Raw genomic sequence first — 16240 nt, 5'->3', positions numbered from 1 at the left:
AACACGTGACCGCATCGGCGTGCTTTATAAAATGGGTCACTGCGTGCGGCGCAGCCGTCATCGCATCAAAGTGGCGCAGAGGATTGACCTGGACGTGGCTTCGCGTCATCTGCCACTTCGCTTCGATGCGCGGCCGAGTCTGACGCAGTCGCCCTTCAATGAGCATGGCCATACACTCGCATGTCCACACTAGGAGTGGACAACCTGTACATATAACTGCCAAGAGCTTGGGTCACACTCACCTAACACACTATCAGTTCAATCATCGTAGCTGCAGTGTTTACGACCAGTGGGTAATGCGCAAAATTTTGCAAGCCTTTCTCAAGTATTAATGGTACGTTGCTTTAAAGCGTATTGGATTCTGGCTTTAAAATTACTCGCACACTGCAGTCAAAACCAGTAATAAATTCAGCTGTTAAACGTCGCTAGCACTGCGCATCAAACGCTAAAAACACGGCGCTTGAAGACGATCGGTCTTGCGTGAAACCATTCTCGATTAAAAAGTAATCCCGCGAGTCTTACCTTGATTCCGCAGTCGTCAATTACTCCCCGTTGTTTGCAGAGTGGAACACAGCAGTGTGCGGGCATTTTGCCGGTAGAAAGCACTATATAAACATTCCGCTTTAACGCGCACGCACGCAGCTCAATCCGTCCGCATGAGACCCAGGCGTGTGGGTCCCTCGCCCAACACAAGATGGCGTATGTAGTTTCCAACGCGTTCACCAGATGGCGCTACCAATTTTGCATACGGCCTATAGATAGATAGAAGGAATTACTGAAAGGCAAAGGCAGAGAGGTTGGCCGGAATAATTTAAATCTTGCCTGCTACTCTGCACTGGGGAAGGGGAAGGAGAGAAGAAAGAAGGTCATGATGGGTGACAATGTGGGAGAAGGCATATTAAATACATATACAGACACAGTAGCTTGCTTTACAACCGCGAATCAAGTCCGCTAGCGGACAAATAACGGCAAAGAGCACACACTGCCTGGACACCCTTGTCCTGCCAAGCGCCCAGCAGCTGTCCCTCCGACAGAGGCCTCTTGTCGAAACGCTCGGTCACCCGCAGCTAATGCTTTCGCTCCACATTCGGCTCAGCAGCGTTGGACCCTTCCCATGTTTTATTCTTATTTTTTTCTACTGTCACTGTGTGTGCTCGCCATCTAAAAAGGTGCTCACCCTTCAACTACCCCTATAAATACGTGTTTCAAAATATCTTGTAACATTGTGATAAAGACAGGTTCCTAGTCGAAACGTTTCTAAAATCAACCTAGTCATACTTTGAAGCAAGCATGCGTAAAACTGCTTTATCAGTTCTAGTTCATAGTGCACTTACTGCCTCAACTCTCGCGTTCTCTCTCTCTCTCTCTTTATATATATATATATATATATATATATATATATATATATATATATATATATATATATATATATATATATATGATGCGAGAACATTTAACGTACTTGGCCACTTAAAAAATTATAGAGCGAAGGGTACGCTTCATTTAAAGAAACATTTTATTGGACTCGACGTTTCGACCAGAAGCTGGCCTTCATCAGGAGTGTGAATGCAAGCGATGGGAGTAGGTTTTATATGCAAAGAGTGGAAAGAGAGACAGGTGCGCAGAGTACAATGGCATTGTAGTGATGGGTGGGGTAAAAAGCAGGTGCAGGCGGGGAGTGGAAGAAAGTGGAGGTGGGAAAAAAAAAACGGCACATGGAAGGAAGCACAGTAATAGGTATGACCCCAGGCGACAAAAGCAGGAATTGTGTGACCTTCATTGTGTGTATGGTGGGGGAGGCTGACATTCCTTTGGGCCACCTGCGGTAAGCTTGACTTGGCCGTTTTGGGTGTGTTTGAAGAAGGAATTTACGGGGTAACTGAACTTTGAAGTGAAGAAAGAATACCAGGGCTCTCATTAATACCGGCATGCAGGGCATTAAATTTAAATATAAAGTACGATTCTCGCTGTTCCCGTTCGCGGTTGCTATGGAAGCCGTTCTGGAGCAGGAAAACTTTAAGTTTGTCGAATTCGTGACTTTTCTGAAGCGTACCCTTCGCTCTCTCTCGCTCTCTCTCTCTCTGTATATATATATATATATATATATATATATATATATAAATTGTAAAGAAGAAGTTCCGATTAAGTGGACAGATAGCCGAGAAAGAGGAAGAGGAAGTGCTTTTGCGGAGCAGCTATCTCCAAGTTAAGCCACCACCGCTCCGGTTCTGCTCGCTACCATTGGCCGCTTCCAGTTCCTGGATCCCGGCTTAACACTTGTTGGAGGTCGCGGGATTTACCTTCCATTTTCTAGCCCTGGAGCTCCGCAGCCGCTGAATTCCGACCTCAGTGACTGACTACAGCACAAGAACTACCGGCCCCGCTCCCTCGGCCCCTTCTATTCCATGCACCGGGGTGCTTTGACAGCGGGACCCGCCGGTCTTCAGTGGTACCGACGATCAGGATGTAGAGGACTGGCTTTCTTCGTATGAACGCGTAAGCACCCACAACAAGTGGGATGACATCCTGAAGCTTAAACACGTCATCTTCTACCACACACAAGTAGCAAAGTTGTGGTTCACAAATCACGAGGCTGACATTCCAACTTGGCCCTCGTACAAATCTCGATTTGTGGATGTATTAGGTCACCCTGCGGTCCGCAAGCTTGGCGCCAAACACCGTTTGCGTGAGCGGGTGCAGCAGACATATATATAATATGGTGAGGCAGCCATAAAAGAGAATAAAATAATACGCCTCTGCCCGTGCCACTAGGTATAACAGGCTCAATCCAATCGAATACAAAACAATTGGTCCCGAAGGAGAAGCTTGGTCTGTGTTTGCAACCCGTAGGCGAAAGAACCCGCAGGTTCCAAAAAAAATGCGGGGATCTCTACGCAGCGACCCACAGCTGGAGAGCGGGCCCGGGATCCCCTGTGATCTCCCCTGAGAAGTAGAGGGAAGGGATGGGACAAGGGAAAGGGAAATGGGATATCGGGAAAGGGGTATGGGATTGTGGGAGGGATCGGGGCAGCTTCGGGATTTTCTCAAATGATCCTGATTCGATTCGAGCTCCAATTCCTTGGCCTCAGTTGAGGGCGAGCACTCGCTTTAGCCAATGCACGGCCCTCGGCCTTCAAGAGCATTCACATCCACATCACGTTCGCCGGGTCTCCGCCACATGAGAAAGGCTGCTGGGCCACTTTGGGGTTCCCCGTCCCCCAAGTCAGGCTCACTCGCCCCGACTGTACTAGGGCTACTGGAGGGGCGCATTTCGCCGTACTATGATTCTTTCAGCCCTACTCCAAGGTACTAAGAAGAGGTGCCCAGAGTAACCCTGTTGTAGACCCTCAGTGGTTTCCATTCACCGTTTTCTCTCCAACATGCTAGCTACATCGAATACATTTTAGATTTGTGCCACCGTGTAAAGGCATCGATGACTGAAGCCGAGAAGGTTCGCCACATCATGATGGCCATCAATGACGGTGTATTCAACATTCTCATGGCAGAAGAGCCCCGCGCTGTAAGTGATGTCACGATGGGTCAAAGTTACGACGACCTTCGTCGCCAACGCATCGTTCCTCGACAACCTGAAGCCACGATCTCGGCTATGCCTGATGCCACTTTCAGCTCCACACGTATTCAAAAAATCAGACTTCGTACGGGAAGAAGTTGCACAACAATTATCGCTAATTCCAAACATTCCGCATTCCAGCTCACACCTGGCTCCGACCATAAGCCAGGTTATTCAGGAACAAGTTGCCGACGCACTTCCGCCCCCTCGACAACCTACTCTTCATTCCGCACCACTGACAGCTCCGCTCATTCATGCCGACGCTGTTTCGACGTCCGGACCCACTCCACTGTCTTATGCTGAAGTTGCCGCAACACCACCCCCTCCTACGCCTTTGCCATCGTATGGTCCGCCTCAGCGCGAATTTTTCACTCAGTGTCGTGCGCCACCTATTCTACGCCCTTGGCGCACATCTGACAACCGGCCAATTTGCTTTGCATGTGGTCTCCCTGGCCATGTTGCACGCCTGTGCCGCCGTCGCCCGACACCGTACGCTTTCGATCAGAGCCCGGCTGCCTACGCACAGCCGCCGTCCTCACCCCGTGCGCCACCTCAGCCCTCGTCTCACTTTGACCACTTCTCGCACGACCACCGCTCAAGCTCTCCGCGTCGTCGCTCGCCGCCACCGACGCGTCGTCGCTCTACCTCGCCAATGCCGGAAAACCACTGACGCAGTGCCGCAGGCACTGCGTCTAGTGGCCAGTGAAAGTTTCGTCGGCCACTGAAAGTCCTGCTTCGCCACCGAACAGTTTAAACGAACTTACCATTGAACACGTTTGTACCCTTGCGCTTGTGGATACTGGTGCTGCTGTGTCGGTTATTGACGTTAGAATGTGCCGCGTGTTGCGAAAAGTTGTTCGGCCGTATTCTGGGGTTTCTTTGCGCACCGCCACTGCTCAGCACATCGAACCGCTCGGTACCTGCACGGCTCGAGTCACCATTCAGGACGTTCTTTATGTCATCAATTTTATTAGTTCTCCGGGACTAATCCCATGACATCATTTTAGGATGAGGCTTCTTGTGTTGCGATCGCGTCACAAATCATTGCGCTCGTGCCGAAGTAGAGCTCTCTCCGCTGTGCACCGCACCGACCACGGCTAACATTGCCACGTTGCGGACGCTACTGATATCCCGCCTTCATCTGCTGCGACTGTGCCTATAAACTGTGCCTCTATTCAAGACTTTACAGTGCTCTTCACCCCATCTTCCCTTTTCATCTTCCGACACTGTCTTCCCCTTCCCTGCGCCGTCCTTAGTGTACGAAGCGGCCACACCGAACTGGCCATTAGCAACAATTCGTTCTATCATTTCACGTTGCAACGAGGCGAGTGCGTTGGGCATGCCGAGCCTGTCCGATTAGCAAATTTTGTGACCGTCCCGCCGCTTCTCTCCACCTGTGCCTACACAATCTCCGACAGCGTCAGTGCCCTTAGCCCACATCGTTTCTTGTCTCCTTCATCGCCTCTGGCTGCCTTCGACAAAGCCATCGACAGTGCTCTCGCTCCAGATCAACGTGCCAAGCTCCTCGACTTGCTGAACCGATTCCAAGCTTCCTTTGACATCCAGCAGCCATCCTTGGGTCTTACATCAACTGTTGCCCACCACATCTATACTGGTACGCACGCCCCATTACGCCAACGTCCTTATCTTGTATCAGCCTCAGAGCGCCGCATTATTGATGAGCAAGTCGACGAGATGCTCAGCAAGGGTGTCATTCAGCCCTCCAGTAGCCCTTGGGCGTCCCCGGTCGTTTTAGTCAAGAAGAAAGACGAGTCCATTCGATTCTGTGTGGACTACCGCCGCCTTAATGCGATCACACGAAAGGACGTCTATCCGCTACCACGCATAGACGACGCGCTGGATACTTTGCATGGAGCAGAATTTTTCTCTTCAATCGACTTACGATCTGGCTACTGGCAAGTTAAAATGGCTGAAGACGATCGCCCCAAGACAGCGTTTGTCACCCCCGACGGGCTCTATGAGTTCAACGTCATGCCATTTGGCCTGTGTAACGCTCCCGCCACCTTTGAACGAATGATGGATAATATCTCTTGGAAGAAGGCAGCAGAGCAGGTAACACCAACACAAAGCACAAGAGGCACACACACGCACACAAGGACTACGCTGCTCCGCGGTTTGAAGTGGCACACATGTATGTGCTACTTGGATGATATCGTCGTATTTTCATCAGACTTCACAACCCACCTAACTCACCTTGAAACTGTCTTGCAATGTCTTAGCGATGCCGGTCTGCAGCTCAATCTGAAAAAGTGCCATTTCGCCGCTCGCCATCTTACTTTTTAGGGCATTCAGTGTTCAAGGATGGCATCCTTCCTGATCCGTCTAAACTCCGCGCTGTCGCTGAGTTCCCGAAGTCAACATCTATCAAGCAGTTACGCAGCTTTATGGGCTTATGCTCCTATTTTAGGCGTTTTGTTCGGAACTTTGCGACCATCATTGCCCCTCTGATGCGACTTCTCAGCGCTCACAAAGATCTTTCTGCCTGGTCGCCGGTTTGCGATACTGCTTTTACGAAATTGCGCGCGATACTTACCTCACCCCCTTAATGCGCCATTTTGACCCGGCTGCTCCTACCGAAGTGCGCACCGATGCCAGCGACGCCGGCCTCGGCGCTGTTCTTGCCCAACGAAAACCCGGTGTTGATAAATACGTGGTGGCGTATGCAAGTCGAATGTTGACTAAGGCTGAGACCAACTACTCGGTGACAGAAAAGGAATGCTCGGCCATTGTTTGGGCGCTTCAGAAATTTCGGCCATACTTGTATGGGCGCCCTTTCAATGTTGTTACAGACCACCATGCTTTGTGCTGGTTGTCTTCACTAAAAAAGCCCGCCAGTCGTCTCGCCCGCTGGTCGCTTAGACTGCAAGAATAAAATATACGAGTTATCCAGCGTACAGGGCGCAAGCACTCCGACGCAGACGCTTTATCTCGCTCGCCGGTGCGTCCTTACGCTCCGTTGTCCTCTGCCTCCAGCTCCGCCTTCTCTTCTCTATCCATCGACGACATGCCATCAGAACAGCGCAAGGATCCGTGACTAACATCACTAATCGATCTTCTTACGAACTCGTCAATTTCACCGGCTCCTCGCGCCCTTCGTCGTCAAGCGCAGAATTTCGCCCTTCGTGACCATCTCGTCTATCGACGTAATTATATGCCAGATGGCTGTAAGTGGCTACTAGTCGTACCTCGCCACCTCCGTAGTGCTATCTGCGCATCTTACCATAACGAACCGCAGTGTGGCCATGTGGGTGTATTTAAGACTTATGAACGGTTGCGACAGCGCTTTTACTGGCGTGGTATGTATACCTGCGTCAGTAGGTATGTGCCTTCATGCATCGATTGCCAGCGTCTCAAGCCTCTTCCTCTCCATCAGCCGGCTCCACTGCAGCATATTCCGTGCCCATAAAGACCATTCGATCGTGTTGACATCGATTTGTATGGACCTTTGTCATATACACCTGCAGGGAATCGTTGGATCATTGTGGCCGTCGATCACCTTACTCGCTATGCGGAGACAGCAGCGCTTCACAATGCCACCGTATCCAATATCGCGTCCTTCATCATTTCATTCTGCGGCACGGGCCCCCTCGTGAACTTCTAAGTGATCGAGGCAAATCTTTCCTATCCGAGGTTGTCAAAACGCTTCTACGCGAATGTCAGACCATCCACCGCACAGCCAGCGCGTACCACTCTGAAACCAATGGCCTCACAGAGCGCTTCAACCACAGACTCGGTGACATGATGTCTAAGTATATCGCCTCCGATCACTCCGATTGGGGCAAGATTCTCCCATTTATAACCTATGCCTACAACACCGCCGTTCAAGCAACTACCAGATTCTCGCCATTGTTTCTGCTGTACGGGCGTAAACCTTCGTCTCCGCTCGACACCATCGTCCCTTACTGTCCTGATATCTCAGAGTATACATCACTTTCAGCAGCTGCCAGGCACGCTGAAGAATGGCGCAAGCTGGCTCGCGCGCTTACTTCAGACGTTCAAGCCCAGAAGAGAGCGCACAGCGACAGCAGCCACTCTGTCCACCAATTCTCTCCCGGTGCTCACGTATGGGTCTCGGTCCCATACGTGAGCACCGTGAGGTCTCACCAGCAAGTTTACTGCCAAGAACCACGGACCCTATCTAGTGCTCCAACATACTTCTCCCGTCAGTTACTTAGTTGAACCGCTAGCCGCTTCCACTGACCTTCGCCGCCGTGGGCTTAAGATTGTTCACGTCGACCGTTTGAAGCATTACAATCCTGCTATTCTTTCGTCTCCTTGAGTCGCCAGGATGGCTCCGCTTTCCTGCGGGGGTCAGATTGTAAAGAAGTTTGGATGAAGCGGACAGATAGCCGAGAAAGAGGAAGAGGAAGTGCTTTTGCGGACCAGCTGTCTCCAAGTTAAGCCACCACCGATCCGGTTCTGCTTGCTACCATTGCCCGCTACCAGTGCCTGGATCCCCGCCCAAATATATATATATATTGTAGGGGTGTGTTTATTCAGTCCACGCAGATGGATCCAGCTGCTCGGGATGAACTCGCAGCGAGACGTCAGGCGTAGCTAATCACAAATACAGCGACCAACTTCTTCGTTCTTGAGCGCGCCAGCACGCGACGCATGTCAGTGGCGATAACGATGAAGATTACCACACTACAGTTTCCCTCGGTGTAAGAGACCGACGGGTGCAACAGATTAAAGCGGGCCCCGATGGAACGCTGTGGCGAACGACTAACAATGGCACTGCACTCGTGATGTTAGGCGGGTCGTGACAGAACCGCTGTGTTCTTTTCTTTCCTTTTCTTTTTTGTACACCGGGTTAAGCGCGCTGTCTCGACTTAGCGGGGCAGGTGAGACGATCATTTAATGCAAGCGCCCAATGGAAGGACGTGGCCCTAGGAGTTTTGTTTTTCCTTTTGTTTTTATGAGAGAGAGGGTTTAGTCCTCTTAAAGCTGGAGGTCGGAACGAACCAATCAGGTTGATGTTGGTTGTGATTGGTCGTTACGGAAATTAGGGCTGGACCTAAGGGGGTTAAACCGAGCCCGAGGGCACGGTCCTGCATTCCGGACTAAGGTTTGATGCTCAGCACCGTCGGCTATGCCGAGGTGGGAATATTTTCCTTTTAGCCGGTTCCAACCTGTATCTCTGCTGTAAATGGGGTAAATATTTGCTGTGTGTATAAAATTAAGTTTTCTTCTCGTCAACTCCTGCCCTCAAGTCTTCGCTCATACCGTCTCCGACGGGGCGTCTCTGGCGCCAGGAACTTCAGCTGCAACACGGTATACCGTCTCTGACAGCGCACCCCTGGTGCACAGGGCTAAAGAACCACCAACAGAACTTCCTTGTCTTGAATGACGAGCTCTTGCCATCAGGAGTACTACCTACTCTTTCGGGAAGTTCGCTGCTCTGGGAGCCATCATCCTCGCCGGTTTCACGTGCACCGAAACACGCGATTTCGCGGCCCGGCCTAGGTAGCGTTTGCGGTATCGCACCGTTCAAGTCCGAAAACACCGGACCAGCGCCCTCGATAAAGCTGTCCTGAAGAGTTGCTTCATCGAAATGGGCAACCACTGGCCCAGATGGAGTAACATCGGTACCAATTTGGAGGCTTTCTTCCGCCGAGCTGTCGATTTCGTAGAAAGATGCAGTTTCTTTTACCTGCCATTTTTTCCTCACGCCTCCCTGACGGGTCGGCGATCAAAACCGTGTCCTCGCTCCAGAACATACAGGTAATGCCTTCCTGACTGTTGTGACCGGGCAGCTCGTTTTCGTTGCTGGCATCCCGGGGCGGCAGCAAAGACAAACAACGTTCCGATAGTGGAAACCGAACCCACGACCTCGGTTCGCATCATCGGCACGTTGTTTTTCTTTCTACTTTGTGTTTATTTATCTTTGCCCTAAACAGACTACATTACTCATTTATGTGATTAACGAAGTAAAAATTTAAAAAAAAACATAAAGAACAATCCCCAATGCTTTCCTCGGCCTTGCCGACTGTTGGCTTCTTTCCTTCGTGTATTATAACGACCACCCTCATTTCCCCTTCATTTATCTGCTTATATATATAGGTACATATTTTTTTCAGTTTACCGGGTGCCTCACCTAACTTGAACCAAGGGTTACAATAACAAATACAATAACTGAGGCAGCGCCAAGGAAGCCAGTTGCATACGACTGCCAGCCGCATTGCGCACCATAGGGAATTTTTTTGTTTTTCAATTACTTAATTAGCAAATGTTATTTTTCTACTTTAATCTAAATATATGTCATAACTATGAATTGCAAAGTTGGAGATCACCTTCAGAAACTCCCATTCGATTAACTGCGATAAAAAAAAGTCTCGGGCGTATCCCGTTTTCCAGGCTCAAAAGCAAGCCCGCCAAGTACAAATAGAATCACGTGACAAGGGCATTCGCGTGCCACAATTGTGGTGCTCTCAGCCGTGGTTTGAGTGAAAGAATTAAGTAGCGGCCGTTATAGTGGCAGGCCGATATGCTTGCGGTTCCTTCTCAGCTAGCCGGCGCACATGACGGTGCAGAGCTCGCTTCAATCGTGGCCAACATGTCAGCCGTCACAGCCGCAGCAGTTTCCGTTCGCGAAAGTCACGCCTGAGAGCACCACGACAGTGGCGCTAGTCAACTGAGTTTATTTCGGCGGTTTTATTTGAGCCTGGAAAAAAGATACACGTGAGACTTTCTTTATTGCTATTAATGGAATGGGGATTGCTGAAGGTGCTCTCCCTTTCTAGTTCATTTTTATCGTCTACACTCACTATTTAGTAAAGAAGAAAAATTAACATAATAAGCTAATTAAATAATTGCAAAACAAATATGGTCTGGGATGCGCAAGGTAGCTGAAGGTTGTGTGGAACTGGTCTCCCTGGCCTATCTTCTCTAATATTTTATTTTTAACCATTGCCTTAAGTTAGCTAGGACACCCGGTATACATGGGTGTGTTAAAATAACGGTAATGGGGGTCCCCTTAGTCAATGGGAGCTGTCTTGCTTTTCGCCCTTTCTATCTATTCGGCGACGTATGTTCCTTTACAGTGATGTGAATGTGCAAGCTCATTATTATTTTTACCTTGATGAAGGAGGGGTCCACCATCCGAAACTGCGGTAAAATAAAATAAGATAGGAAAATTGTGTGCCATCCTTATTTTAACCTCGTAACAGAACTCAGGATGATGCATTAATGCTTTCTCATCCGAAGCACTACTCGGGGTGCAACTCTTTGGGTCCTCGAGTGAAGACGGCTCCCCACAACTAACTTGAACCAACATACAAAAATGAAAGGCGGTACTACGTTGACCTAATTCGGTGTAAATGCCTACCCAAAAGTGAGACACCTTTTTTTCTCCAAAAAGGCGACTTCACAGAAACAAGTTCGCGGACTGAAAAGGCTCGATCGCGTCTTCAAAACATGTACGTTTATTCCGGCATTATACGATACTTAGGCGAACGAACAAAAAGCACGGGCTTGACAGTGTCCGTGCCCCTACAAGGCATGCATTGGAAAACGTTGTATGCAACAGTAACTCGAATACAGTAGCAGGACGCAGCTGCAAATAAACAGACAAATGTTGAGCAGCATAAAGATGTGATGCGAATATCAAAGTCTCAGTTCCATTTGATGGAAAATCAGATATGGTGAGCAAAATGTGGACAAAAAGGAACCGGAAAGCACTGTTGAAAGAGTACATAGAGGAAGAATCAGACAAATTAACTATCACTATTGTTGCACACATTTGACCAGAAATATACTACGCGGATACCTGAATGTTTTGTCACCTGTTCCATCCTCTCCGGAAAGATCGTACAGGGGAGATGGCAAACAATATTTCAACATTTGTATGCTGTACTTAGTACGGCAAACATCAAATTTTCCTTTTTCTGGATTTCGCACGCAATACACAGCATGATTCATTGAGAGTGTGGTTAGTTCAGCTCATTAATTTTTGTTAGGTTATTTCCCACTTGTGATAACGGAGCAGTCTATAGGTGTATAAAAACTGTATGTGGTTAATGTTAAACTTTTTAAACACCTCGGCTGTGTATGAACAAGGCACCTTTCCTACTGCGTGGATTACAAGTTTTTGCATATACAAAAGTTGATAATTAATTACAAGTGTAGTCTTTGCCAGACAAGCGCGCCATAATTATGACCGGTGAAAAGATATAACAATATATTAACAGAAATCGGAAATAACGAACAGTAGCGACGTAAGTAGCCAGTCGCGCGCGACAGTTTCCGGATAAGGCAAATATCCCCCGACATACTTTCAGGGAAAATTATTCCCAATGCTTTAAATTGCAGGACGGAGGATAGAAAAGCTCAGCACGTGGTTTGAGGAGTCTCTTTATTATTCAGTTCATTTTCAGTTGTCCAAGTATTTATCAGTTTGCTCTAGAGTGATGCTTCATTGTCCACGGAAAAACACGCTTGCATAGTCGGGTTATATCAGCAGACCTATCAACAATATCATTAACGTACATTAAAAGCGGGAATGACTCGAAGCTAATCATTTGGCGGTATTTGTGATTTCAATGAGCTGTGCTGTAAGTACGAGGCGAATCTTCCCTAATAAAATTGTGCAAAACCAATCATATCGCTCCAATAACTAAGTTCAAGCCAGGCTTAAACACTTACCATTTTTAGGCGCAATACATTAAGTCATCGCCAACAGGCCTATCCAATTCCAGCTTGACTAATTCAAATTGGGAACACTTGAGCACGGGTTTACGCCAAAGTGGGGTACTTCAGGTCTCGCGCCGGGGGTGAACCCGTGCTACATTCTATGGTTATTGACTGCGTAAGATATCAAGGGGCCAAGCGAAGCTTACCTGGAGCAAGCAGCGGCTAGACCTCTGTCCAACGCGCAGGCGACCCAGGTCTGAGCCCAGACTGGATAAAGAGAGCAAGGACAGATCGGTGCCGAAAGACTCACGGCTCGGCGATCGGGCCATAGCCTCCGGCGGCGCGCAGGGCGACGCAGGCGGGGGCTCGCCGCCCCACATGCCAACACTGCGAGAGATGATGGGGCGAGTCAAGTATTCGCTCTTTCAAGGCAGCGGTTAGAGCCCACCGCTGCAACATTTTTAGTGTAACTTGGAATCCACCAAGCTTCTGCATATAGGAAAACCACTAAGCAGTAGCAGTGCGTTCTTTCCTCTTCGAAGCACTAGCGCAGAGTCGAGAGCAATTGAATTGCAGTAATTTATATATTCCCGGTAATACTTTGATGTAATAAATTACTTTACGGCCGACATTTTACATCAATAGCAATTCCTTTGGAACTCAATTTTACAAAAGTGCACCACTGCTCTTTCTTAGCGCAACAATACTTACGCCCCACTGAAAATTATGAAATGCACGCGGGAAGCCGTGTGACCGCGCGTATGAGACCGCCTGTGTGGTCACTTACTGTGGGTGTCTATATTCCCAACTATTCCTGCTCTCAAGCAGCAAATGAAAAGCATCCTTGCTGGCCCGAAACTATCTCCAGTGTTTGAAGCTCCCGCAGCCGGTCCTGCCGGTATCCCCCAGGTGTAACCATGCACCACTGCGCCCGACGCAACATAGATTGCCCCCAGGTAGTTTTGAACTCCGTCTTGTACCATCTGTCCCTTCGGTGGCACCTTGATGCTTTTCATCTGCTGCTTGAAAATGATGGGGTTTTTTTTCGCCATTGTCTTATCTTTGTAATGGTGCGTGTAGGAGAGAACAGGTGCCTGGACAGAATTTGGCGGAAAGACGAAAGAATGTGTGCGTCCCGTTTGCAGCGAGGTTGTTATTTTGTCTGATACTTACCTAGTTTTGCATGGATAAATACCGGAAAGCAACTTAAGAGTAATTGCATAACTATGTAACATCCTTATTTTCTGGGAGTAATAATCATGTGACTTTCAGAGAAGTAATTAGCAATGAAATTTCCCCAGGGATCATTTACGCTCCTAGTTGAAGCGGCAGGCGTTGCCGACTGGTCCAGCACTAGGACCTGGTAGGTTATAGCAAAGTTCCACGAGAATAGATTCCCAATTTTAGATGCAGAGTGGTCTTTCTGAGTATACTGGCAACCAAAAAATGGCTATGTGACGTACGAATTAGGAGCCGTCTTCGCATGACATACGGAGGGGGGCCTTTATGACAAACTAACTCGAAACGGCAAACAGTTGAAAGAAAACACCCGTGTACGCGCACACACGCGAGAACAAAAATACGATCCATTTTTCTTATGTCACATTTCTGAAGGCGGAAAAGCTTTTTTGTCAAGTCACCTAATTCAAAGGGCGACCGAGGTTCCGTTAGGGTACAGAAACACATGAATGTAGTACCATGGCAAAGCAGAATGTTAATTTGGGCTAGTTGGTAAGCATTCATAATTGCAAAACATGATTTTAAATTGTTTTAGCATTACGCATTACCATGGCAAGTTTTTAACTAACTCCTGAGTCGGGTTGACGCAACCACCAAGTCTAATTGGTAAATACAAGATACAACTAACATATCACCATTATCATCATCATCAACCTCCCTATACCCACTGCAGGGCGAAGGCCTCTCCTATATTCCCCCAATTAACCCGGTCTTGTGCTAACTGCATCCACTTCACCCCTGCGAACTTCTTAAGCTCATCCGCTCAACTAACTTTCTGCCGCCCCCTGCTACGCTTTCCTTCCCTTAGCATCCAGTTTGTTACCCTAAGCGACCATCGGTCATCGTCTTATCACACTACATGTCCTGCCCATGCCCATTTCTTCTTCTTGATTTCCACTAGAATGTCAGAAACTTGAGTTATTTCTCTGACACACACTTCACGCTTCCCATCTCTTAAAGAGACACTGCAGCACGTTTTGCAAAACTCGAGATTTTAATGGCTTAAAACAGTTTCTCACGCCGCTAACTAGACTATCTAATTAAATTTAGGCAGAAACAAGCGCCAATTGACGTTTTTTTTTTTTTAGTTAAAATATGCAACTGGCCCTGCCGGCACCTCGAGACACGCCGCGGACCGCGCCGCCGCCTGCGATTGGTCGAGCTGTCGTGACGCCGTCGTGAAGACCCGAGATGCTGCCGATATGCATTCTGCGCTGCGCGGCATGTAGATCTCAGCTGTCACTGCTCTCTGCAGCGCTATAAAAGCTCTTGCGTCACGCTAAAGGGACCATCTGGGTCTCGTCGTATGTATACGCACCAGATACGGCCGCAAACGACGCAGCATCGACGAAGCGAAGGCGTCTACTGGCATCTAAATGTGGCTTTGGCATGTAGAACGGTATTTTGCAAAGCTGCATATGTTTTTATTGGGTGCTGTGGGCCTCTATCATGAAAAGGAAATAAAAATTTTGTCTTTGGAATCAGCTGTGTTTTTCACTGATGATTTTCGCGCCGATGACGATAATCGAATCTTGGCAGCGATTGCGGCGACAATTGGGATTCCAATTAAATCAGCGCAACTGAAGTCCAGTGCCGTTCTGTCATTGTTCCCGCACCTAATTAGGTTAATACCGTTGTTGCACGGCTGGCTTCACCGTCGTTACGCTTAACCGAGAATACCGAACTTAAAACGTGATTCGCGGCTCACTGTTGTTACACAGGTCGCCGCCCGTCTCGGCTACGTCCACAATTACCAATTAGGTACAGCAAACAAAATGCATGATCGGTAGAGCGAAGCTGCATTTGTAATAGTCATTTATAACTCAGTGTCTGGAGTGCCGAGCTGCTCGCGCGGCAAGAGCGCGCTCAAGCATCGTACGAATGCAGCACATACCGCGCCTTCCGCAAGCTGTCCGTGGATTCCTTGCGCTAGCGTCAAGAAAGCGTGCTCAAATTTATTGTTGTCTTAAATAACACGTCCAGGGATAGCGGAATGTCAAAAATGAGCCCTTGCTGAGGCTCGCTGACCTGTATTCAGATGCTGGTAGGATAACTGCTATACAGTTTCTCTTCACAGCTGTGTAGCGCAGTCGCCGGTGCCATCCCGGCTCATCCGATCTTCTTGTATATATTCATCAGCTCTTCTTTTAAGGCGGCGCTGTGATTATTGTTATCATTTCATTGTGGGAAAAAGTGATTTACAGTAGGCATATCTACGAGTAGCTCGTTTACTATAGCGCTGCCAATTTCCAAGCGTCGCCTGCTGTGGCACCGATTCAAACAATATAGGCCTAGCGACGACCAGGGAGTACGCTCGTCCAGAGCGGCCGTACGCAGCGCTCGCTGCTGGCTCCGTTCCAGTAAGCTCGCTTCATCCGGCGATGCAGGTGCTGCGAACATGTCTGATTTCATGATGCTGCTTAAGCCGGACCATATTCGGGGTTGCGGTGAACAGCGCACCGCGCAAACTGACTGGCTGCAAATATATGATGGCGTGCGTTTGTCGTTGCGCAGTTGAGCGATGCTCGAAGGTTATATAAACGCGCTGTCGACTAGGATTGCATCATAACAATGCATATTCCTTTTGCTGCTACTGAAACGAGCTTTAGTGTGTAAAGGGCTGTTGTTAAAGCGGGCCAGCTCTTGCGCTTTTCGACTCGCGCCAAATGTGCTGACTTTGCGTTCGCTGTCGACGTACTCGACAGCGTTTTGGCCATTTCTTTTTTTTTTTCTTTTTTTGGATCTGTTGGTTGCTCGAATGCGTACAGTAAGTGTTCA

General features: G+C 48.6%; 1 protein-coding gene across 1 annotated transcript in view; it reads right to left on the bottom strand.

Annotated features, from left to right (window-relative positions):
• LOC146206865 (uncharacterized) overlaps positions 1 to 16240 on the bottom strand; it is a 177917-nt gene that overhangs the window by 94635 nt on the left and 67042 nt on the right. The window contains exon 2 of the mRNA XM_084575842.1: positions 12430 to 12610. Within this exon, the coding sequence (XP_084431968.1) occupies positions 12430 to 12610 (181 nt within the window). The remainder of the gene's footprint in view (positions 1 to 12429; positions 12611 to 16240) is intronic.

This window comes from Amblyomma maculatum, chromosome 1, assembly GCF_055883805.1.
Source record: "Amblyomma maculatum isolate TAMU_Amacu chromosome 1, ASM5588380v1, whole genome shotgun sequence".
Lineage (NCBI taxonomy): Eukaryota > Metazoa > Arthropoda > Arachnida > Ixodida > Ixodidae > Amblyomma > Amblyomma maculatum.
Note: the sequence above shows the minus strand (reverse complement) of the source record. Positions and strands in the feature narration are given on the sequence as shown.